Source organism: Lodderomyces elongisporus, chromosome 7 (assembly GCF_030384665.1).
Source record: "Lodderomyces elongisporus chromosome 7, complete sequence".
NCBI classification, from domain to species: domain Eukaryota; kingdom Fungi; phylum Ascomycota; class Pichiomycetes; order Serinales; family Debaryomycetaceae; genus Lodderomyces; species Lodderomyces elongisporus.
The window spans coordinates 196,354-221,630 of record NC_083679.1 but is presented as its reverse complement, the minus strand read 5'-3'; the positions used below and the strand labels follow the sequence as shown (position 1 = coordinate 221,630).

General features: G+C 38.0%; 10 protein-coding genes across 10 annotated transcripts; 5 read left to right on the top strand and 5 right to left on the bottom strand. All coding sequences in view use genetic code 12, as the record gives it.

Annotated features, from left to right (window-relative positions):
* Positions 1-398: 398 nt before the first annotated feature.
* PVL30_005052 (uncharacterized protein) lies at positions 399-1,585 on the top strand (the record flags this gene model as incomplete). Its single annotated transcript, XM_001523236.2, has 2 exons — positions 399-405; positions 444-1,585. The coding sequence occupies 2 exons, from the start codon at positions 399-401 to the stop codon at positions 1,583-1,585; spliced, it is 1,149 nt and encodes a 382-aa protein (XP_001523286.2).
* A 654-nt stretch (positions 1,586-2,239) lies between these two features.
* PVL30_005051 (uncharacterized protein) lies at positions 2,240-4,648 on the top strand (the record flags this gene model as incomplete). Its single annotated transcript, XM_001523235.2, has 1 exon — positions 2,240-4,648. One exon carries the CDS (start codon positions 2,240-2,242, stop codon positions 4,646-4,648), a length of 2,409 nt encoding a protein of 802 aa, XP_001523285.2.
* Positions 4,649-4,819: 171 nt separating this feature from the next.
* MRP49 (54S ribosomal protein, mitochondrial) lies at positions 4,820-5,290 on the bottom strand (the record flags this gene model as incomplete). Its single annotated transcript, XM_001523234.2, has 1 exon — positions 4,820-5,290. One exon carries the CDS (start codon positions 5,288-5,290, stop codon positions 4,820-4,822), a length of 471 nt encoding a protein of 156 aa, XP_001523284.2.
* A 589-nt stretch (positions 5,291-5,879) lies between these two features.
* On the top strand, positions 5,880-6,911 carry PVL30_005049 (uncharacterized protein; the record flags this gene model as incomplete). Its single annotated transcript, XM_001523233.2, has 1 exon — positions 5,880-6,911. The coding sequence occupies one exon, from the start codon at positions 5,880-5,882 to the stop codon at positions 6,909-6,911; it is 1,032 nt and encodes a 343-aa protein (XP_001523283.2).
* Positions 6,912-7,390: 479 nt separating this feature from the next.
* Positions 7,391-8,716, bottom strand: ECM42 (glutamate N-acetyltransferase; the record flags this gene model as incomplete). The annotated part of the gene is made up of 1 exon (XM_001523232.1): positions 7,391-8,716. The coding sequence occupies one exon, from the start codon at positions 8,714-8,716 to the stop codon at positions 7,391-7,393; it is 1,326 nt and encodes a 441-aa protein (XP_001523282.2).
* Positions 8,717-9,116: 400 nt separating this feature from the next.
* PVL30_005047 (uncharacterized protein) lies at positions 9,117-12,902 on the top strand (the record flags this gene model as incomplete). The annotated part of the gene is made up of 1 exon (XM_001523231.2): positions 9,117-12,902. One exon carries the CDS (start codon positions 9,117-9,119, stop codon positions 12,900-12,902), a length of 3,786 nt encoding a protein of 1,261 aa, XP_001523281.2.
* A 42-nt stretch (positions 12,903-12,944) lies between these two features.
* On the bottom strand, positions 12,945-14,405 carry PVL30_005046 (uncharacterized protein; the record flags this gene model as incomplete). Its single annotated transcript, XM_001523230.2, has 1 exon — positions 12,945-14,405. One exon carries the CDS (start codon positions 14,403-14,405, stop codon positions 12,945-12,947), a length of 1,461 nt encoding a protein of 486 aa, XP_001523280.2.
* A 691-nt stretch (positions 14,406-15,096) lies between these two features.
* Positions 15,097-15,825, bottom strand: TRS33 (Trafficking protein particle complex subunit 33; the record flags this gene model as incomplete). Its single annotated transcript, XM_001523229.2, has 1 exon — positions 15,097-15,825. The coding sequence occupies one exon, from the start codon at positions 15,823-15,825 to the stop codon at positions 15,097-15,099; it is 729 nt and encodes a 242-aa protein (XP_001523279.2).
* A 3,554-nt stretch (positions 15,826-19,379) lies between these two features.
* Positions 19,380-21,845, top strand: WHI3 (cell cycle RNA binding protein whi3; the record flags this gene model as incomplete). Its single annotated transcript, XM_001523228.2, has 1 exon — positions 19,380-21,845. The coding sequence occupies one exon, from the start codon at positions 19,380-19,382 to the stop codon at positions 21,843-21,845; it is 2,466 nt and encodes an 821-aa protein (XP_001523278.2).
* Positions 21,846-23,140: 1,295 nt separating this feature from the next.
* PVL30_005043 (uncharacterized protein) lies at positions 23,141-24,418 on the bottom strand (the record flags this gene model as incomplete). Its single annotated transcript, XM_001523227.1, has 1 exon — positions 23,141-24,418. One exon carries the CDS (start codon positions 24,416-24,418, stop codon positions 23,141-23,143), a length of 1,278 nt encoding a protein of 425 aa, XP_001523277.2.
* Between the last annotated feature and the right edge of the window lie 859 nt (positions 24,419-25,277).

Here is a 25,277-nt window from a genome sequence, read left to right as displayed (position 1 = left end):
CAAAGGTTCTTGAATGTTAGTTCTAGGTTGGTGGTTACGTAAGTGGCAGAATAATCTATCTGTTGTTCCTTTTTTTTTTTCTTTAATTTAATTTATTTTCACTCTTCGTTTCTCTTTTCCTCCCCCATGTCCGTGTCCCACTCAACCCCCTTTGAATATACTGTTTAATTTTTTCTTCTCTCACTATGCTTTCTCCAAACTTTACGCATCTCATACAACATTCTTTCTGGACGCTTTTTCAAACATTCTTTTCCAACCTTTTTCCCACCTTTCTTTTCCGATACCATAACATTTCTATTTTTCCTTTTTATTTTTTGATTCTCTAAAAAGTATATAAGCAAAAAAAAATGTCATCTACTACCGCCGATAAAAGTAAGTACTATCTCCTCGATTCTTTCATGACACGTGTAATGAAATTTGGATTACTAACAGCTTTTCATTAGAAACTCCAGCTCCTGATTATTCAATTGCAAACTCAGATGTTGTCTCCAAGTACAAGACTGCCGGAGAAATTGCAAACAAAGTATTGGCACAAGTTAAAGAGGCTGCAGTGGCCGGATCCAAAACTTATGATCTCTGTGTTAAAGGTGATGAGCTTTTGAATGAAGAATTGTCCAAAATCTACAACTCAAAGAAAACAAAAGGAACCCCAAAAGGTATTGCATTCCCAACCACCATCAGTCCAAACAATGTTCCTGCACATTTGGCGCCAGTGACTATAGACGATGAGGCCAACATTGAATTGAAAGAAGGCGATGTTGTGAGCATTCAATTGGGTGCACAGATTGATGGTTTCCCTTCCATTGTTGGTGAAACATTTGTTGTTGGCGAGCAAAAAAACAGTCCAGTTACCGGCCAAAAAGCCGACTTGATGCAAGCAGCATGGACTGCTTCTGAGGCTGCGTTAAGAACATTCAAGCCCGGTAAGAAGAATTGGGACATCACCAATATTGTTGCCAAGGTTGCCAAGGAGTTTGATGTCACACCATTGGAAAGTATGTTGTCTCACAATCAAGAGAGAATGGTGATGTATGGACCAAAAGAAATCATTCTTAACCCATCCAAGCAAAACAAAAACAGTATGGAAACACACAAGTTTGACGAAAATGATGTTTACGGTTTGGATATCTTGATCTCCACTTCAAAGGATGGTAAAGTGAAGCCATCGAATTTTAGAACCTCGCTTTACAAGTTGACGGGAGAATCATACGCCTTAAAGATGAAGATGTCACACAAGATTCTTGCCGAGTTCAAGAGCAAATGTGATGGTCACCCATTCCCATACAACATTCGTAACTTGGAAGACCCCAAGAAGGCCAGAGGTGGTTTAGCTGAGTCTGTAAACCACAAGATTCTTTTGCCATATGATGTTGTTATTGAGAAAGATGGAGAATACATTGCCCAATTTTTCACCACATTCGGTATTACAAAGACTGGTATTGTTAAATACACTAGTCCTGTGTTTGACTCTGAGTTGTACAAATCTGACAAGAAGGTTACCGATGAGGAAATTTTAAAGCTTTTGGAAGAGCCTTTGAACACTAAAGTGCCAAAGTCTAAAGCTACAAAAGCCGAGAAAGCTTGAAAAGAGGAGAAAAAAGCAAGAAATGAAGAAGAAGAAGAAGAAGAAGAAGAATAACATAAAATAGATGAGGAAAAAAGTAAGCAATGGTTAAGGAGTGGGGTCAGGTATATGCAAAACACGCATCTAAACTAAACAATTGATGGAGCAAATAACTGTAGTAAATTACATTTGTTGTTCATCAGAGAGCATTGATGCAAATTTGAGTTGCTTTCGTTTCAAAAGGAGCATGAAGAAAAGGAGGGGAGAAAGAAAAAGAAGAGGTAAAAAAAAAAAAGTAAATTTAAACGAAATACGATTCAAACTACTTGACTCAATTATGTCTGTAGTAAATTATTCATGGCTCTATAAATCGCATAAATGACATTTTTTGTCAATTGTATTTCTGGTAGTTATTAAGCACTTCATTCTCATTCTCTTTGCTTAGACGAGACATTCGTGTGTTTCTGGGACGTGGGTTGTAAAACATGGATATGAATATGAGTTTTTGTATCGTTGAGAAGAAGTAATTTTTTTTGTTTTTTTTTTTTTTCAAACTTTAAATCTCTCATTTGTGAAGAATTAATACAAATCCACTACATCTATCAACAAAAAACCCCAGCTGGTTTAATATCGAAGAAAAATAGGAAAAGCCGGCATATGTACTACTATTGATACATGGCGTCAAGAGGAAGTAGTCGAAGTAGCTCAGTGAGCTCTTCCAATGAGAGGTCGCTAAAACAGTCGCTAATAACAAATGGAGGTCTAATAAATAAAGCTGAGCCGAGGTCGAGGAAAAGAAAATCACCTTCTCCAATGGAATCCACAACTCCAAAGGATGTAGGCAGCAAGAGGAAGTCTGCCAGGATTGCACAAATTGAAGAAACTAGTACACCAACGCTATCTGCTAGTCCGGAGATTCGAGAGTCGTTGCGTATAGATCTGGATCTGCATTTGAATCTGGATAGTGTTGAGGAAAAAATTTCAACCAATGGTAATGAGTTCGTTGAGCCACCACTTGCGCCCCCATCTCCGTCATACACGGGGTTACCGTTGGAGGAGTTTCCGACGGCAAAGATAAAGAAGGAACTGTTGTGGCCGATCAAAAAGAAGAGTAAAAGCAAAGAGGCGGAGTCAATAGACAATGGTAATTATAGTAGCAGTAACAAAAACGGCAACATTAGCAACAACAACAACAACAACAACAACAACAACAACAACAGTGGCAACTCCAACTCCTCCAAGATGGCATTGAGTCAAAATCCATCGATTGAAAATGCTACAAGTATTGAACAAAAGTATATCAACCATTTGCAAACACCGCTTTCTGACGAAATTACCGCTCCAAGCACAATAAGAGGTTCCCTTGATACAAGCTCGCGGCCGATACGGCAAACAAAATTGAAGTTGACAGTGAAAACGCCGAAGCAGCACATTCAAAAGCACACAGTATCGCCATCTTCGTCAAATAACGATACCAAAGTTGATAAAAGTACACCCAAAAATGTGCTCAAGAAAATAAAAATCATCTCCCCGCAAAAGACAGATGCCAGCACTAAACTTTTGGCACCAAATACCAAAATCAAAAATGAAGCTGAACACCATCAACACCAACACCAGCACGCACAAGAGGAAGACACGCATAAAGATAATGATGATTTCTGTTTTTCGTGCGGACGACCAGGAATTTTTATATGTTGTGAAACTTGTCCGAAATCGTTTCACTTCACATGTTGCGACCCCCCTTTGGAGGAGCCACCTGAGGACGATTGGTTCTGCCATGAGTGCGTTGCGAAGCGAAACGCGTCATTGTTACCCAATTGGAAAGATATTGGAATCTTTGGTAAATTGTTGAATAATTTGCAAACTCGAAACCCCAAAGCGTTTGAGTTGCCACGAGCGTTGCGTGAAGATACGTTTATAGGTGTTGAGACAGGTGATTTTGGCGACTACGCTGATGATTCCGAAAAACCCGATATACCAGCAAGTAAACGTAATGGAAACCAGTTGCCGGGTTTTAACCGAGATCCCGACTTGGAGATAGAAACGTTGTATGATGGAGATGGAAAACCCAACTTGTGTCACAAATGTAAAGAATCAGGACTCAACCATAGGACATTGATCAAATGTGACTATTGCCCCTTGATATATCATATCGATTGTCTTGAATACCCGATGTTTGGTCCCAAAACAATTGGCGATAAATGGCGTTGTCCAAACCATGTTTCAGACTTGTTGCCACGTGGCTTGCCGCAATTGAGGCAATATAAGAATACAGAAATTGTTGAAAGTTCATTGCAGACCAATTTCTTGAGGATGATGGCATTGGGAAACTTTGTAGTGAAATTTGATTCTGAGCAGTATCTCAAGGATAATCATAACCACAATAATGGTGGTAGCAATAGTGCAAGAGCAAAAACGGAGAATGCGAATTCGGACAGACTTGCTACTTTGCACTCATTGTCTGATTGGGGTAGTGACCTTAATGCCATCCATCCCGAGTTTCAACCTAGTTTGAATGTCGGCACTATTGTCACCAAAGACGGTATTTGCCAGCCAACTCCGTTGCTGAAACTGAAAATTACACCTATCTCGTCATCTTCAAAATCAAGAATATATAGGATTCCCGAAAAACTGATAATCATGGACTTTATGAGCAAAGTTGAGAAAAAGGATAATGCTATTGATGCTTACACGGAGTATGAATATCTCAGCCGACTAGAACAAAACCCAGCCGAAAAAGAAATAATTGATTCCCTTTATTCCATTCATAGCAGACAGAGGCAGCTTAATTTTGAAGCGTTGCTAAAAGCTGCGCAGTTGAATTTAACGGAAAACTGGAAAGTAGAAAAGGAGCAGGAGAAGGAGAAGGCGAAGGAGAAGGAGGAGGAGGAGAAGGAGGAGAAGGAGGAAGAGGATAGGACGGAAGATGTTTCTAATATTAGTAAAGACAAAAGCATCCATGAAAACAATATCAATCACAACGATACATTATCATACAAAGAGATTCAGGATTTGATCAAGATCAAAAAACTCATGGAAATCAAGGGCCAGGATAGTTTATTAAAATTTCTTCAATCCAAATAAACGTTCAATCAATGTTTGTACTTATGTGTAAATACTTTGGTGAGTAGCTTAGGGAATAGTTCTATGTACATGCTCATCTTAGTTGCATTGGATACTCCAACCGTTCTTTTATTTTATTTTATTTTTTAGCTTGTTTTCTTGTTTTTGTTTCAAAAATTCTTCCTTTGTTCATCACCACTTCTTTACTTTGTAGGTACGTTCTATGAGTGGGATTTCTTCCGCTGTCATTTGTCTGGCTTTTGTACGTTTGACCAACTCTGAAAGGATCCAATGAGGCGGCTGGTTTGCACATTCTATACTAGAGCTATCGCTCTCGTTGTGAGCCTTGATGTTGAGCTTCAATGGTATTTTCTTCAACTCATCTTCCAGTTCGGCTTTGATATTTGTTACAGTAAACTGTATATCAGGATTGTGGTACCTTAATGTAGGTAAGGAGTCCTTTAGGAAGCTTTTCAACCCTTTTGCTGGCTGGAAAACTATAGGCTTCTGACGATAGACGAAAAGTTCTACTTCTTTGATTTTGGAAGCATCAAACTTGTAGCTCGTCTCTGGAGTTCCTCTCAACTTGTTCACCCTATCAATTTGTTTGAGTAATCTAGGACTGTACTTTTTGGTTGGTGTTCCTAACGATCGAAGTGACATTGTTTGTTTGTATTTTGGATATGTGTAACGAGGTGTGATGATGGACCTAGTCTGTGTTTGTATATTCAGAAATCGAGCTTAAAATTCATGAGGAATGAAAAATTTCACGACTTTTGACTTGGCTAAGTGTAGTAAAACGTATCACAAAATTGATTTTTTTTTTTTTGTTCCACACGACGGCAGTAGAGAGGAAGAGGAAGAAAAAAATGTAAAGTAAAAGAAGGGAAAAAAATAAGGTAATGAGAAAGAAAATTAAAGACATCCGCTAGTCATACATAATGTATAAGTTTTTCACTACGGACAAAAGAAATAAGACAAGTAAAGTAAGCCATTAACTATAGTAAATCGAGGAGAACTACCATCGATTATATATATGAAGAACAAGTATATTTGTTGAATAGTCCATTGCGGATTCCAAAATTTTCTCTTCATTTGTCCTTATCATTAAAAGGAAAAAAAAAAGGAGATTGTTGCTGTATAGTAGGGACCACTCTGTTTATAAGTATGTTCTTTTTGTTTCTCTTTTTCTCTCCTACAAATTTGGTTGCAAAATCCACCAAAAATAGTACTTTTTCTATTACCCTTCATCATGATGATTGATTTCTTATACTGGACAAATTACAAATTGCGTATTTTATCCAACGTCGTCTTTGGCCATATCTTTGAACCTAGCCTTGATATTGTCTTGGTGACAGGCGGTACTTCTGGTTTAGGTAAGGAAATTGTGAGGCTACTTGCCGAGAAAGGCGCCAAAGTCGTGGTACTAGATATCAATCTTCCCCAAAATGATACAGAAAAGATTCCTAAAGTGAATTACTTTAAATGTGATGTCAGTGATAGAGAGCAAGTGTTGAAAGTGCAGAAAAGAGTGCAAAGTACAATAGGTGTAGTAACAGTTCTCATCAATAATGCTGGGATCACCACTGGTAAAACAGTGTTGGACCTCACGTTCGAAGAAATAGAACAAACAATTCAGACTAATTTAATCTCTAGCTTTTACACTATTAAAGCATACCTACCAAGTATGATGCTCAAGAAAAGAGGATATATAGTAACCATTGCTTCCATATTGGGGTATATATCACCTGCTCGATTGAGTGCTTATGGGGCATCAAAATCAGGATTGATTGCATTACACGAGTCGCTCACTTATGAGTTGGGTCCACCCTCGTTGAACCCTCATGGGGTAAAAACGCTATTGGTGTGCCCCGGTCAGTTAAAGACAGGGTTGTTTACTGGAGTAAAAACACCGTCAACTATTCTAGCACCAGAGTTGGATCCTAAATTTGTTGCTTCACGTGTAGTTCGTGCTATAGAAGAAGGAAGACGCGGCGAAATCAAATTGCCTATGTACGGCAAACTTGTGCCTGTTTTCAGGGCCCTTCCATGGCCAGTTGTAGAAATTGCCAGAGCCGTATCTGGCATAGATCGCAGTATGCTTGGGTTTAGGAACAAGATTGCTATAGTGGCAAGCAGTGTCTCGTCTATAGCAAGCACTTCCGTGCATGCGTCTGCTATTAGTACTGCAATTCTTTCTTCTCCAGCAGCATCAGTAAGAACCACCACAGAAGCATTTACATCACCCAATACTGCCAACAATGCTAACACTACAAGAAGCTAACGCATTCAAAATAGAAAAGCTGGTAATAATGGGACTATAACCCCAACTGAAAAGTTGGACAGAGTCCACACGAAAAAAAACAACAAACTTTTACTTAGCATGACAAAAAGCACAGTCTTCACAGTTGAGGAACGTTATGCAAAACTTTATAGCCTATATATTATATACTATTGCATTTGCTCTCTATTTGCATTTATATCGATATGCTTGACCAATAATCTAACGCTTTTGTAAGATTTCTGAAACCAGAAAAATTAGAGAAAACAATTTATCATAAAATGAATCAAGAAAATTGATCAAAAAAAATATAAAACAAACAAACAATTAATTAAAACAATAAGAAAGAATAAAAAAAAAAGTCCTTATTGTGTGTGTTTGAAAACATCTTTTTCTCTTTTTCTCTTTTTCTCTTTTTTTTTTTTTTTTTACTTTTTTTCCTTCTTTTCCCCCTTATTTTTCCTATATGTTTTCACATTGGATTAAGACCTGTAGTCACCATTGATAGTAACATATTCATGGGATAAATCGCATGTCCAAAAGTCAGCCCCTTGGCCGCCGCCTGTTCCAAGATCAATCTCAATTACTAAATCCTCGTCAGCCAAAATTTCTGAAGCTCTTTCTTCGTCAACTTTTTCTGGCTCACCATTTTGCAACAATTGCAAACTTTCACTTCCATCAACTGGCACAAACTTTACACTAGTTTTTTGAGGAACCACAGAGCCATTTCCAACGTCAGCATATCCAATAGCGCACAAGATACGGCCCCAATTAGCATCTTTACCGTACATCGCAGTTTTGAATAGGGATGAGTTAGCAACACTGGAAGCAATGCTTTTAGCATCCTTATAAGACAATGCATCCTTGACTTTGATAGTTATAAACTTAGTTGCTCCTTCCCCATCTCTAACAACCAATTGAGCTAGCTGCTGTGCAAAGTCAGTAATTTCTTTTTGCAACTCTGCATACCTCTCGGCGCAAGAAGAGTTGAGATCAATCAACTCCCCTCCAGCGGCACCATTTGCTATAGCAGCAATAGTATCGTTTGTAGACATGTCACCATCGACAGTAATGCTATTAAAAGAACGGTCAACTGCATACTTCAAGATCAGCTGTAACGCAGATGGAGATACTGGTGCGTCAGTGACAAAAAATCCCAAGAGAGTGGCCATGTTGGGACAAATCATTCCTGCTCCTTTGCACAATCCCGCCAATGTATAAGTGTCTTTGCCAATTGTAAATTGTTTACTCACTAGTTTGGGAAACGTATCAGTTGTACAAATTGCGGTTGCGCAATCAATCCAGTTTTGATGGCTATTGCCTAAATGGCTCAATGCCAATTTTGGTATTCCCGAAAGAATATTGTCAATCGGAAGATTGTTTCCAATAACACCAGTTGACATCACAAGTGTACTATTAGGTTTATTCTCAAGAACAGAATCGGTTACAATCACCATATCCTCGGCATCTTTCATTCCCTGTGCTCCTGTGACGGCATTGGCATTACCACTATTGACCACGATCGAATTAATACCCGCTCCTTTTGTTTCCTTAATGAGTTTCTGTGAGACTTGAACCGGAGCAGCTTTGAATTTGTTTGTGGTAAATACAGCAGCTGCAGAAGCATCTTTTCCATGAGTATTATGTAATATAGCCAAATCGAAAGTCTTTCCATCCTTTTTGACTCCACAATGGATACCTCCTACTTCATAGCCCTTTGGATATACTCCTGTTTTAGGAACAAACCGTGCAGCTTTGGTAGATGTGTATCTCGCCAGAACCTTGTAAAGTAGTATGTTTTTCATCATTTTGATGTCCGTAAAAAACTAAATAAACTAGATCGAAGATAGAAACTGAAGAAGTAAGTGGTGAACAAGCTTCAAAAGCAATGTGAAAGTGTTGGGAGGTGAAAAAAAAAGAACGAAAAAAAAATATGATTCATAGATATCGCCAAAAAATAAATTAAAAAACCAAAAAGAAGAAAAAAAAACAATGATTAAGCGCGATAACGTCGATTACTCAAATGGGATGTTGAAATGGTAAGCAAGAGAAAGAAAAAGTTTAATGAGGGAGAGAATGAAAAAGATCAAAGAAAGAAAAAAAAAACAAAAATAAGTAGATGAAGAAGGAGAAGGAGATAAAAGTTCAGAGTCTTTACTTCACAAAATTCAAAAAAGTATTATACTTTGGGTAGAATAAAATGATAGAATGCAAATAAGGTTCTCTAGAGTCAGATCAGATGTGCTACAATTCAGAAGGTTCTATTCATCTCCAGTATTGCCAGCACCGGCTCTGGTGAAATCAGCTCCTTTATCGTCGCCAACTACGGCATCGCAACAATCTCCATCTCATTCACTAGCACTGCCATTGCCATTGCCACATTTCCATAGAGACAATTTTTTTTCATCCTCATCCATATTTGACCTTGTTACTGACCTGTTTGGGTTAGAGACCAATCGAAAAAGACGGTGGCAGGAGCTTGTGGAAAAATATGCATATTCTATTCAAATGGACCAAGATCGAGAAGCCGTGGACCTTCTTCTGAAAATGAACGATTTTATACGAACAGATGATGATTCCTCAGAGTATTTCTTCTTTCAGTATGCCGAATGTCTACAAATTTGGTTAAAGTTCTTTGCTCGCGATGAGTCTGCTGGAACGTTTGTAGATTTGGCGAGGATTGTTGGCGAATATGACAATTTATTACTCAAATCAGGCTTCACTGCAAGAATCGAGTCTTTGCAAACTGAGGTGTTAAAAGCAGTAATGAGATGCTATTGCAAGGCGAAATTAGCAAAGAAATCAGCATTACATGTACGACCAATGAAGGAATTCTTTATCAAATACATGGAAAAATACAAAATCGATTTTGACCAATTCAATGCAGGCTTGGATCTGACTGAATTACTGTCAACTTTTGAGGAAATTTCTGGAGCAAAGTCAACTCTGACTCAAAATACACAGGAAGCATTAACAACAACAATCCTCACACATCCAAGCCTCTCGATTGAGCCGTATTGCGAGGAATCTGGTGACTTGCATTTTGATAGAGTTTGTGACTACATCGCTGACACCAAGTTTAAATGGAAAAATAGACCAATCGATGTTCCATTGTTTTGCTTTTATGACACTCTTGAATATAAAAAGGAAAAAGATGAATTTATGGCCTCTTACATACAATTCAACAAGATTAGGCAGGAAAATTTAGACAAGTATTCCCATAGAATCGTCAAGAGCGTTGTTCCAAGTGCAAGTATTCATAGCAAACAAAAATTTTCTAAAGAGCTACAAAGCCTAATACGAAGATGGGTCAGAGATACAACAAAGTTTCTCGAACTGAAACTCGGCCACGAAGTGGGACTGAAGGAAGAACAATCTCTTAATAAGTTTGAGCCATATTTCAAGATTTTACCCCTTGAAACAATGGTAAGCCAATTTATCCAAATGTTAATAGGCTATAGCGAATCGAATGAGATAGAACTTTACCGATTGATTTTGGAGTGGAAGCAACGAGTGCTTAGCCAGTCCGTTACACTGGACCCTAAAAACTTCAAGAGATCATTGTTTAAATTTGTTCTGGACGATGCATTTATTGAGCTTAGCCAAACTTTGGTAAGTGCAATCATGCAATGTTGTCATTTTCGAGTTGCAGAAAACGATCTCAATGCTATTGCAGAGGAGATACAAGAAGACGGTGGTAATATTGCCGGAGTAATGGTACCATTTGCCATTGAAAGTATGCAAAAACTAAAAGGCAATCCCGCACCAGGTTTGTATCGAGCCTTTACAGATATCTTAAAATCAAATAAAAAGCACGCAAAGGTTCGCTTTATTCTTATAAATCCAGCATTATCAAAATCAGTCAAGTTGGGTTCGACATTTGGTGATCAGCATTTTTTTCCCCTATTGTGTCCTCCACAGCCGTGGTTGGGACACAGTACTGGTGGTATGATGAATTCTGCAATCAATTTCGTAGCCGGTTTTGACAAACTCCATCAACGTTTTTTACAAAAAGCACAACTTCAGGGCAAACTAGATCGTGCATTCTTGTGCCTTGACCAGATGGGGAAAACAGGATGGTGTGTCAATACAGATATTTTGGATGTGTTTAACAAGGCTATGGATTTGCCTTCTGGTCTCTTGAAAATACCACCTCCTCTAGACACCATGCCTACTAAACCGAAAGATCAAACAGCTAGGGATGTGCGAAATCAACGTAAGATATACGAGACTATTAAAGCTGTCGCCAATGCTTATGGTGTTAATGGAGATATATTGTTTCATTGCTATTTGTTTGATTTCCGTGGGCGAGCATATGCATTATCACAGATAAATCATTATGGTGAAGATATTATGCGATCGCTTTTCCAGTTTTGGGAAGCAAAGCCATTGGGAGAGAGAGGTTTTTATTGGCTCAAGTACCAATTGGCGTCTCTTTTCAAACCTGGCAAAGAGACATCGTGCGAGGAATTTTTTGAAAAACATAAGAATAATATTTTACAAGCGGCTTCAAATCCTCTTGATGATGAAGCGCTGCGTCGGTGGTGGCTTCAAGCTGATAAACCATTCCAATTTCTTGCAACCTGTATGGAGGTGGCGAAAGTTTTGAAGCATCTAGGGAACGGGAATAATGTTGCAACTTTTATTTGTCGTATGCCTATCCATCAAGATGGCTCATGCAATGGTTTACAGCACTATGCGGGGTTGGCAAGGGATGACTTGGGTGGTAGGTCGGTGAATTTACTTCCACTGGAAACAAAAATGGATGTCTATGTTGAAGTTAGGGATCTTGTAGAAAAGAAAATACGCAACGATATTGGAACGCAATTGGCTGCGCCCGAGGAAGTCGCGAAAGCAAAATTGATTCTTCAAATCTTGGATCGTAAATTGGTAAAGCGACCAGTAATGACAACTGTTTACGGTGTCACAAGGTATGGTGCATCTGAGCAGATTTATTCTAGAATAAAAGAGATGATTAATGGTATTGAGCAGAATCCAGCGAAATCTAGTGCAGATGATGTATTATTATCCAGACTCAAGACTTTTCAGCAAAGGGATGCTACTTATCTTGTGGAGAAAATCTTTGCAGCAATCGATGAGTTGTTTAAGAATGCTAAAAGGATCGAAACATGGCTTACCCATACTGCCAATAGGATCAATACAAGCTATAATGTTAAAACACTTGACTATCTATGTAGGCTGAAACGGTCTTTGAAAGATACCTATATTACAAACCCAGTGAACTTGGCACCTATTAGTTGGATCTCGGTCTCTGGTTTCCCGGTTATTCAAGTGTACCGAGATATGCCCAAAGTGCAAACACAAGGAGTTTTGGGCAGCACCTCAAGAGATGCAAGTGAAAACTTTGCCCCAATGGATAGAAAAAAGCATGAATTGGCTATTGCTCCTAATTTCATACATTCATTGGATGCCTCACATATGGCAATGACTTGTGCTGCGGCTGCTGCGGAGAACCCATCACTCGTATTTGCATCAATTCATGATTCTTACTGGACTCATGCTTGTGATGTGGATCGGTTATCAGTAATTTTGAGAGAACAATTTGTCGAGATGTACTCATTTGATTACATGGAAGTTGTCAAACGTGACTTTGAAAGGCAAGTGAGAAACTCGTACCAAATGGTGTATTTCGAAAAGAAAGGTAATGGTGAATTGTATCGTAAAGTTAAGGAATTTAGAAAGCAATATGGGGAATCCAAAATTAAGCATCAGTTGGAGATAGAGTTGAGGGAGTTGGATAAAGTTGGGTATCAGAATCATACGATACTGATGTTGCTTGAAGAGAATATGCCTGATTTGTATTATGTCTTGGGTAAGAAAAACTTCTTATACTCTAGTGCATTCCCCAAAGAGGTGAACCATGAGATAACTGATAAAGTACCCGTGTTTGTACCAGTAAAAATCCCAGACTTGCCGAAAAAGGGTGATTTGGACATTGAACAGGTTTTGGAAAGTAGATACTTTTTTTCATAGCAAACCTACATACATTTACTCGTTCAATGTATATACTACTCTTTATTCGTGTTCATTTATCATTTTCTCTAATTTGCCAAAGATTCGGTCGCGGTGTATAGCAATGGGATCATCTATATCGCTTTTGAAAAATTGTTGTCGTCTCAAGACCTGTTCATCAGAGTTGTAATCGTCATCATCTGCATAATGTTCTTCGTCTTGATAGCCCATATATCGTTCAACCTCTCCATAATCAAAATACTCTTCTTCTCCAGTGAATCCGATACCATCTTTGGGCTCGTAGCCATAGTCGTCTTCTTCCGCTAGATCACCATTTCCACTTACTTCATCGCCATCACCTATGTTGAGCTTATCAAACTTTTCATCAAACGAATTGAGTTCATCTAATCCTTCGGCGTCCTCATCACTTGGATAATCATTTTGGTAAAATGACTCTGCATTGGAGTCCTCATCATCAGTTAAAACGCTTGGCTTTTGCACAGTGTCGTCATCTTCCGCATTGAGGAAACTTTGAGATAACTCTTCGTCGTCGTCAAAGAAACGAATATAACCAATTTGAGATGTTGGGTGGTTTGCAGAGGTCAATGGTTCATTAGCTGTTGTCAAGTGGTAGACATCAAACACCCACTCTGCGTCATCATCATCATTGTCATCATCATTGTTTTTGTCTTTCTTATTGTTGTTGTTGTTGTTGTTGTTGTTGTTGTTGTTGTTGTTGTTGTTGTTGTTGTTGCTGCTGCTGTTGATATTATTATTGTTGCTTACAATGTTATTGTCCTCAACGTTTCCAAGATCCAGAACTAATTTGTTAGTACTTGGTTCAGTGTTTTCGTTTGACGTAGATGATAATGGTAAAGGTGGGGAGCTAAACAGTTTTACATTCTCTTGGATTACCGCAGTTCTGCCTCGTCTCTTGCGTTTTTGCAGTGGTGAAGAAGCCTCTGTGGAAACATAGCTTTGAACCATACTTGACAATTCATTTGGAAGCTTGAGACTGCCACCATTCTCCAAATTATACTCTTTGTGAACACCACCACCACCACTACCGCTACCGCTACCATTATCATCATCATCATCATCATCATCATCATAATAACCATAATCATCTTTGTAACCGGCCTGGCTTGTTTTCCTCAGCGCATTGGGCTGAATGATGAATCTTCGCTTTATCTCATTTGCTCTCAGATGCTTATCTTTATGTCCTCCCAGTTGCAAAGTAGCGGCTTCTGCGAGAATTGTTGCTTCTATGTTTTCAGCATCACCAGATTCTGCCAATGCTGTGCGTAAGCTTTCCTCAGTACGTGATAGTTTGAACAAATAGTTGAGATTCTCTGTCGACCGGAACCGCCGTGGCGTTGGTGCAGGAGATGGATGTGGCGAAGTTGCCGGGGTAGAAGGTTTCGACCGTTTGACATTTCTTGTGTCTTCCAATATGAGGGCCTGCAACGGGTCTTGGCCTCTTTTTCGTTTGATTCGTAATATTTTTGGTGGCTCGGGTGTCATGTTAGTGTTGACTTTAGGTGGATTGTGGTATAGTTAGTTCAACATGTGTACATGTGTACATGTGTATATGTATGTGCTATGCGAGTGGTAAACATTGGAAGAGAGAGAGGTCTTTGGGGGGAGGGAGGGGGGTGAGATTTGGAAACTAGATCTAGAAAAAAGCGTGATTACTAGTATTTTTGCTTAGTGACATATTTTTTTTTATCTTTTTTTTGTGAGACCAAATTAATAGTACTTATTTTTTAAGTACTACTTTTAATTTAATTATGTTTTGTTTTATTTTCTTTTACCCCAGATTTTACGTATATGGTTCAGAAATGTTTATGAAATAGTATGAATCTAGCATCAAGAAAAAGAGCTCTTTTCTTGCTGTCTCACTTGGCTTTCTTTATTCACCGAATAATTTGTGAATATACTGTGGTGGATGTGGTGGTAATGCTCAACCACGACGAATATAAACAGAATGTAAGTAGTCTTTTTAGTGTTTGGCATAGAGATTATAGAGTATTAGAAATGTCACCATACAATCAATATGTAAAGAGCCCAGGTTTAACTGACTAGAATATATTGGTGAAAAAGAAAAGATCAGAAAACACATAGTGTACTTTTGCAAAGACACGTTAATACAAACAAACACACGTATATGCATATTAGTTGTATGTATATTAGTTATGTGTACATTAGTTCCATGCTATTGCCTAACGTTGAAAATCACTGCTGGGAATTGTGTGATTTCCGCTGACACGTTTGCCTCCACGCCAAAACTCATCAAGATGCCTCGAATCACCCCACAAGGGAACCAAAGATATGCTTTTGCTTTTGTTACAGTGTCCTGTAGTCCTTTTGCGCTATTTAGTGTAGTGATCAATTTGAAGTTGTTATCCACCAAAACATATGTCCCACGATGGTTTGTTCGTAGATTATCCATTTGCTTGTCAAAAAAGCATTTCCATACATCTCGGCAAATAAACTTCATTATATCCAATGTATCGAGAATCTTTGTCTTGGAGTTCTTGTAAAGGAGAATCTCGGCTATCTTGAGGCCCAAATTGTAGCCATAAGTGTCGATGCGAATTGTTGTTTCATCAGAGTGTATCAAATACGAGTCAAATATGTGAATTGTTCCCGGAAGATCCGCCGTATTGGGATTGTTAACAGTAGAGGAGGTAGCTATATCAGCATTGGAATTTGTATTGTCATTGCTATTGATGTTACCCGTGGTTTTTGTATTCGTCAACACTTGTGTGGAAAGCTGAGTATCAATTCGGGTTTGGATATCGCAATCTGCTGATTTCAATGTATCCGATGTATTCTGGAGTTGTGCTGAGACTCTGATAGATGTTGGGACAAGTTCTTGGAGGAGATACTGGAGGGATTTGTAGTTGATTTGAGATTGAGTATCTAGCACGTCGTCAGACATTTCTATTTCTTTGCTTATTCTGATTCTTTTTACTATCTTAATATATTAGTTCTTTGATTAGTAGTCACTAGGTATCACAAGTATTAATGATGCTTATTGGATGTAAAGTAAAATATAAAAGATTGATGTGTGGGAAGTGGTAGGGAGTTTAAATGAAGAAGAAAAGTAGATTGGCCGATATAAACTGAGCGAACCAACAGTAGAAGTAGATTTTACAAATTGATTTGGTAGAGATTGAGGTCAAGATTGGTGAGTATTTCTGTTTTTCGCATAGTTTGCGCTTCCCAATCGTTGTGAATTCCTCTTTCCATTTTCTTACAAAGGCGAGAAGAGGGGCGGGGAAACAGACAAAAAAAAAAAACAAGAAAAACAACTGAGAAAAACAGAGGAAGATTGAAAAGAAAAAGTGAAATTGAACCAGAGCAAAGAGATTACTAAAGACAAAACAAGACTGATTGTTATATTTTGGAAGGTTATTACTGAAAACAACGAGCTCTTTATCTAAATATACTTTGGGTACCTTTTATGTATACTAAGTGTAGCTAATGAAGAAATATTTAAAGAACTTATATGGTTTATTGCGCTTGTTCTGCTTTGAGCGCTAATTGTCCCATTTGCAAAGTTAGTCCTTCGCAACACATATATGTATATACATATATATATATATGTATATATTATTTACACATCTTAACAATAATGTGGGTCACGTGTAACGTGGGAATGACATCTGTGTCGCGAAAGAGTAGGAAAAGCAGAATAGAAATAAGTATGTATGATTTAAAAAAAAAGACAAAACATTTGCGACAACGCGTCCATCAAAAGTCGTGCATAGGTGGATAAACATTGCAACAAGACAAAACGGGGCAAACTGAATTTCCGCCAATTTTTTTATTTTTTTATTTGTTTTTAATTTATTCTCTTTTTTTTTTATATATTCATTTATTTATTATGATTATCATTCCTATTACTATTGTGAACTTTTTTTTTTTCATTTTTTTCATTTTAGTATTTCTAATTTTCGTCTCTCGTCCTACCACACACACATACACACTCTCTCCGCCCTCCGCCCTCCGCACTGTCCCTCCGTTTCCCTTCCGCTTCCTCCACCTCAATTTTTTCGTACTTCTCGAATTACAACTAGCTGCGACCCAGTTGAATAAGCCCGAAATACCAAATAATTATTAGGCAAATTAAATAAAAAAAAAACGGAAGTAAATAAATAGGTCGAAGAGAATGGCTTGTGTATTTATCAAGATACGAGTGTTGTTGTGATGATGAAGCCTTTTTTATTTCTCAATTGGATATGGTTGTCGAATTATCCTGTTCGCGAAGAAAAAACGATGATTTGACAAGAATCTTGAATGCATTCATTTTTTCTCTATTTTAGCTACGTTATAGGAAAGAAAGGAATTGAATAGGTAGAGAAATGGCATGAGCATGAGCTACAGTGTAAAAAGAAAATAAAAAAAGGGACGCTGGACGTGATCTCCCTGCTGGTACCACGGTTATGGGGACTCTACCACTGTGTCGAGAGGATGATGGAATTAGTGGTTTTTTTCTAGTACACTAACACACTGATAAATAATGAAGAAAACCAATATGATCCAACCGAAAAGCAACTCCAGAAATGGTACTTCCCTATCAATACTGACTTTCCCACCATTTTAAGTCCTAGCAAGGTTTGGTGCTTGTAGAATCGAGTAGAAGTACGATTGGCCATCTATACAAACTGGAGGGAATATAAAACAAGTTATAAATTAAAAAAAAAATTTGAAAATTAACAATTAGAAATTAAAAAAATAAAAAAAAATATATATGAAGTATAAATAAGAAGCAGTAAGTATCAGGGATAATTTAGACACAAGTGCACTACTCTCCGTGTAACCAGTAGGTTCCACATGTGTGCTTAGCCGAGATATACAACCTTGACATGTACAACAATAATCGCTTAGGATATACACATGCTGATACACACAAACAAATAGATATATATATATGTATAATTGTAGCTTTATAAAGTGCACCGAATCCTTTTCAATGACTCGTAGCAGAATTTTCATCCCTTTCATTCTTATCGTTCTTCTCCTCCTCCGTTTTATATTCCTATCTCTCTCTCTCTTTATCCGTCTCTAAATTCTATTCTTCCCCCCTCCCTCCTTCCCTTCTTCTTCATTTTATTTCTTCTCAATCTCTTCTTTGGTTTACACGATCCACGCACATACAAAGTTTTATCGTTGCATACATTATTATACATCATCCATAATTTACTATTTATTATTCGCATTACGCACAAAACCGACACAAGATACATCAAAGACAACATAGTGTACACATACAAAACAGAAATAGAATAACACAATAACACAATAACACAACAAGTACAAGAACGAGAACGAGAAGGAGAACGAGAGACAAAACATAAAGAATAATAATAATAAAAAAAAAAACAGAAAAAACCGGAGAGAACAACAGCCAAAATAAAGAAGGAGAGGAAAAAAAAGGTCATAAGAAAGTGACACCAAAATTTTTTAATTTAAAAATACAAATTAGAAAAAAAAAAGAAGGCACACTTTCAATCAAACCATTCAACTTATACCTATACATCAACGTCATTAATACTTATACCACGACTGCCTCCACCTCCATCAATAACAACATCAGCAACGAAAACGTCAACATTATCTTCATCTTGATATTTGTTCCATCACTAATAAATTCAAGCATAAACTAGACATCAAGTTAAAGTACATACGACCTATTGACACTGGTCCAACATTGACACTTTTTTACAGTTGACTTCAATAATCATCATATTAACTAGAGGCATTATTCAATATCAAACTATTTCCTGACTTTACCACTTCCTGCCAATATCCACGTTTCTTATACCTCCATATATTTAAAACGACATTCACTCTCCGTCTTCCGCCCTCTACGCACACACATTATAGAGTAGAAGGTTTCATCTTTTTAGCCAGCTTTAGCTTTCCCATAAACCAAGAGACACTCCACTTTTACACATCGGTAAACACTGGTAAAAATTTGTCTTTACCAACTTTTTAAGACCAGCTAGAGATATACAATTATCATTTCACCAGCTTAAATCCCCTATTTTTTATATTTTACTTTAGTTTTCAGTACACATCAAGTGGAACAAAGATTGCTTCTTATTTGGATTAGAAGACAACAGTTAAACAGCCTAAATCAAGGTAGGATATTTAGTAGACCCGATTGGTACACTAAACTCATTCAATTCAAACGGAAACAAAAGGAGGAGTGCCAGAAAGAATCCCAATCGCAAGAAAAAAAAAGAAGGAAAGACTACCAATCAAGTATCATTGTCTGTATAGTTTCTTCAAGTTTCAGAATTTTCTAAGTCTACGCACATTTATACAGGCATCTGAAACATTAATTACCCAGCAAATCAAATCACCTTTTCGATTCTTCCATCCCCAACTAAGCCAGACAACACACAAATAACTAGAGTTATCTCGAATACACATCTCAACTCATATCACCATTCATATCTCCACTCACATCTCAACGCATCTACAATGTCATCAGAACCATCTTTTGGAGCATACAATTCGCTTTCTCATCAGAATAATGGTCTGCAGAATCATATACTGTCGCAAGCATTGAATGCAACAAGCAATGGAATTATCCACACCAATAATAACAGTGGTGGAAATTCCATCCTGCATCGAAATAGCAACGTGTCAAATTTACCACCAGGACTAATACACAATCCAACGCAACAACAGCAACAACAACAGCAACAACAACAGCAACAACAACAGCAACAACAACAACAGTCACTGCTGCATCAACTGCAACAAAATTTGCCCCCATTGCCAACATCACCATCAACCCCACTTTTGAAGATACGAAATTTACCTTTAGATATCACGAGAAGGGAGGCTTCATTGATATTCTCTTTGGTAATTGGTGAGATTATCAATATTGACATCAAGGACTCACAAATATTTGCATTATTTCGGGACCTCAACACTTGCATCACTACAGGGAAATTACTAGATGGCCAAAGAATATTTGGCTACGAATATCCCCCCATATCTGTTGAATTCGAAAACTCGCCGAATTTTATGTCGCCAACAAACCTTGCCACAACCCAAATGGCATTCAATGCCATGAAATTATCACCTACATCAGAGCACATTTCACCACCAGCTATAGCAGGTCAAAATTTTAATTTGCCTCAACATATTGGACAACATCAACATCGCCACCACCAATTACAACAACAACAACAACAGCAACAGCAACAACAGCAACAGCAACAACAGCAGACGCATCCAGAGCAGTTTCAGCAAACTCAAAATCCAATTATACCATTTGACATTCTTGAGAAAAACAGACAGCCCTTGAATAACAATAGGTCCAGGTTTGTTTTTAGTGACCCGTTTAGTCAGGATAGTGCTCTACAACAACAGCAACAACAACAGCAACAGCAACAGCAACAGCTGAACATGCCATTACATCAAGGTCAAACTCATCACAATCCAAACTTACACCAATCATACCCTTTGCAAAACAAGCAGCCTGTGCCTGACCACTCTAATATTGCTAGTAGCTCGACTTCTGCTCCATCATTGTCTAGGGGCAACTTAGGTTTTGATTACAACGAAGTCACAGGTAAATCTTTGTTACTTATGGAGTCACAAAATGATGCTAGGGACTACGACGACTTGGTGAGAGATTCGTGGTCCGGCCCTTCTCAGCAGCAGCAGCAGCAGCACTATTTACAGAACCAACTGCAGCTCCCACTGAATATTTCAGGAGGTGCAATTGGGCCCGATCATCAAAGTCCAACTGTGCATCCCAACATTAACCAGGAATGGTTACTGGTGAATAATCAGAATGGTTCCAATTTTGCACTACAAGCACCACCACCGGAACGTCGCAGAACATCTTCTGGTTCATTCTTTGGCCCTGGGCAACAATCGCAGAATGTGAATCTAAATCCGACTCTGAATCAACCACTGCAACTGCAACTGCAACTGCAACTGCAATTGCAAAAACAGAAACAGAAACAGAAACAAGAAGACCCGCAGAACCCTCTGCAACAGCAACAACAACAACAACAACAGCCACAGCTGTCGTCATCATTGCATAGTCAAATTCTGCAACTGCAACTGCAGCCGCAACCGCAGACTACTAGCGGATTCAGTGTCACTACGGGGATGAGACCAACATTGCAACAAAGTTCACTGCAGCCGAATGCTCTGTCTCAACCCCCAGACCTCAAAAATGGTCAATCAAATACATATGGTGCTCAACTGGTGGTTTCCAACTCACCGGCACACCAGACTAGCCCTTCTGCTGTACGCCTCAACTCCGCCTCGGCGGTATCAGCACCTTCTTCTGCGTCTGCTTCTGCATCGAAGGATGCAATTCCAGACTTGTCACTTTTGGCTAGGGTGCCCCCTCCTGCAAACCCTGCTGATCAGAACCCACCATGTAATACGCTTTATGTAGGTAATTTACCACCTGATGCCACTGAGACGGAATTGCGTACTTTATTCGCACCACAAAAGGGGTTTAGGAGATTGTCATTCAGAACTAAAAACGCGACCCCCTCATCATCAACAGGAACCAATGGTAATGGTGGAGCTAGTACCACGAGTAGCCACAATCACGGTCCCATGTGTTTTGTCGAGTTTGAAGATGTTGCTCATGCTACAAGAGCTCTTGCCGAACTATATGGGGCTGCATTGCCCAGACCTCAAGGTTTGAATGCAAAAGGCGGAATTCGATTGAGCTTCTCAAAGAATCCGTTAGGAGTTAGAGGTCCTGGAAATGCCCGAAGAACCAATAATAACAACAACAACAACAACAACAACAATAGTAATAACAACAGCATCATCAACAGCAGCAGCAATGGCAATGGCAATGGCAATGGTGTTGGTGTCCAAGGGTCTTCTGTGGACCCGAATCTGAATAATAATGGCCCTGGCAATAGCATTGGGAATGGTTATAATTATGCCTATTCCAAGTGAGATTAAACATTATACAAGTCGGATTATTGTATATGCTATTTATTTGGTTCTCTGGTTTTATTGATTTTGATGCTTTTGGTTTCTTATCATCTTGTCATCTTGTCCTAAGTGGTTTCAACATTTGCAGCCACCAATGAGTCTTGTTTCAAATTATTTTCTTGACCCACGTCCACTTTGTCATTTTTCACCTTTCACACATGCTTTTTTGTTTCTTCTCCTACCACACGCGCTTCTTTTTGTCCGTGTCTGAAGCATTCTTTATTTTTTTTTCTTCAGTTTTTCACAGTTGTTTTATTTTCATTGTTTTGTTTTGCATTTGAGTATCACAAATTTTTGGTGTTGCTAGTCTACCAGATTTTTTCACGAAAACTTTCATGAGTTTGTTCATGAGTTTGTTCATGAGTTTGTTCATGTTTATTGTTCATTATTTTGTTTTCATTTGTCAAAAAACCTTTTTACATTTTCCCTTTGGATTTTGTTTCAAGATTGTTGTGTTTTATACACACATACTGTTTAGGGATCCAAAAAAAAAAAAAAATTGAAAAATACAAGCTTGTGCTGAAGCTATTGTGTGATTATCTTTTTTATGTTTTTCTTTTCCTTTTTTTTTGGATTTATTGTTTGTTTTGTTTTGTTTTAATATGATTTGTATTCCTGCTTTTTCATAAAAACGGTGAGTGCAACCTTTTTATATATGTGTATTTATGTTGTGTAATATTATGTTTTATATTCTTTATGATTATCAATACATTAATATGATGTAATTATGTATGCCAATCACCGTTTACAAACTGACTTATTTCGTAGTACTTGGTTCTAGTCGGATCATTAGTTGTAATTGGTTGCAGAATTAGAGACGGATAACACAATAGTTTGATGGTGGTGGTTCGATTTGTTATGAGGATATTCAAAACATGAGTATCAAACAAGGTAAAGATTGAAAATGACAATCTACAAAAAGCAAAAAAAAAAAAAATTATCAAAAAGAATACGAATAATGATAATGGAACATTTAAGAAATAATAGATTTGGCTCTGGAGAGACTTATAGTCATAGACTATATAGTAGAATCGTAATACATTCGCAAGTTATTTTATATACAACATGAGTATGAAATGAGAGGTGGATTCATGTACAAGATAAGAATATACGAAAGAGGTATACTAATAAATTGTGGATTATGAAAGATAGAGAGTTGGAAGTTGCATATCAAACAGTGCGTTAGTTTATTGTTGCTCCACCACATTTGGTTGCTTCCACGTTTGGCATCTATACTAAAAGTCTAATTTCAATCATTATTTCATCAATTTGATCAAATCTTTCGGGTCACCGTACACTTGAGCAAGCCAGCTACCCAACAACAATTCTTTGGTTGTTGTTCGCTCTTCTTTTTTTGGATTCAATATCCCCAAGATACACTCTCTTGAGTCATAATGCAAGCTTTTAAACAACTGTAGTGCCGATGAATCATTGACTAGTCGATTATGGTTCAAGTCAGATAAAAGGTTTTTCCATTGTTCTTTTGTGCGTGGATAATTTTTGGCGTACTTTGCATATGTGTGGTTCTTCAAGTCTGCTGCATTTGCTGTTGACCATGGTGATTTCATCAAAAAGATGACAAAGTAGCAAATGCCCAATGCCCACAAGTCCAGAAACTTGTAGTCCTGGAAATCGTGCGAGTGTTGTCTAAACTGTGGAACACTCAACCTCTCCAAGTCTAATTCGAGCTGAAATATCTCAGGGGCTTTAAATGAGTTTGTTCCCGAGATTATATCATGGGGCTCTTGCTGAAACTGCGATTGGATAAATGTTGGATTATTGAGATCGATGCTGTATCCAAAATCTGAAATCTTAACCACGCCTTCATTATTCACCAATATATTCTCCGGCTTTAAATCACGATGCACAATGTTTTTCGAGTGGAGATAATCGACTCCTTTGACAATCTGTTTGAACAAAGCATCCTTGATGTTTGTTGAAATCTCAACTTTGAACCGCCTAGAACGCGAGAGAATATCTAGCAAGTCGCCACGAGGATAATATGGCAAGATCAAGGTGAGATCATATGATTGCGGTTGTTGTGATCCACCATCTACCAACGATAGACTTGAGTCCGATCTTTTTTCCAGTCTTGATTCTGGTCTTGACGAAGATGATGATGACGGTCTTGAAGTCGTAGAGCAAGGGGATTGTGTATTATGTGAAGAAGTGTGATCCATTTTTGCAAGTCCCAAAATGGGCATTATGGTCTTATGATTACACATCTTCATGTTTTCGTATTCGCGCGCCACAGATTGCAAATACTGCTGGAACGGATGGTGTGGTTTCTGTTTGATCTGTTTGATTACGATGGCGGTGGTGCGTGCCGAGTCGCATCCCTTATAGATTATACCATTTGCACCTTCGTACAAGGGTTTGGATGATGATTTATGGTACTCTGTGCCAATGGATGGCAATTGATCAAAGTTTGGTATTGAAGGCAATGGGGTATCTTCATTTGTGGTGGGGCTAGTCAGTCGATGCGTCTGAGGCGCGCTAAGGAGATTATCAGAATTTATTGTTTGAGAATCCATCTTAAACTAGAGACAGAAGTGTTGAGGAACAGAGAGTCTGTAACGAACCGAAGAGGAACTTCTATGAATCTTGGACATATAACTTCACCAATTTATGTATATAAATATAGATATATGTTTATATCTTTTATTTGCTGTTTTATCCTTTTTCTTTTTTTCTTTTTTTCTTTTTTTCCTTTGGCGGGGAAGGGAGAAAGAAATAGAGGGTTTCGAGGATATAAGATTGTAGTGAAGATGACTAATGTCCGTTATGTGATGATAAACGGCGTTTGAGAAATCGTAGGTATTGGGGCCTTCGGGTAATCAATGCGAGCAAAAAAAAGGTAGTGAAAAGAAAAAGGAAAAAAAAGGAATAAAAAAGGGGGGTGGGGGTTCTGACCGAAATGGAAAGAAAAAAATATTGAAACCCCGTGAATCCAATCCAACAATTTAAAAAAAGCAAACCAATTTAGTAGACCCTTTAAACCTCGTGGTTAAACAAGTCTTTAATATTACAGACTTCTCTTGTATTATTCCCATCTCTATTTGTCAATCAGTTATAAATATTTACAAAGACAAAGAAAAAAGCCCGGAAAGTGCTGTTGTTGCTGTTGTTGCTGTTGTTGTTGTTGTTGTTAATCATTGCTGAATTTCATTTTGTCTTTTTCTCTTCATTGAGTGGCTGACTACTGTAAATAACCTCCACGTAAGATAAGAATGGTATGACATAAATAAATGCTCAGAGAATGATGAAATGCATAGTATGCAATTTCTATGTCTCCTCTCTAGCCCTTGATACTTACACAATTGATTCGCTACAAGAGAACATTTTCTTTGCAAACACACAAAAAATATTGTTTTCCCCTTTTATTTTTTATAT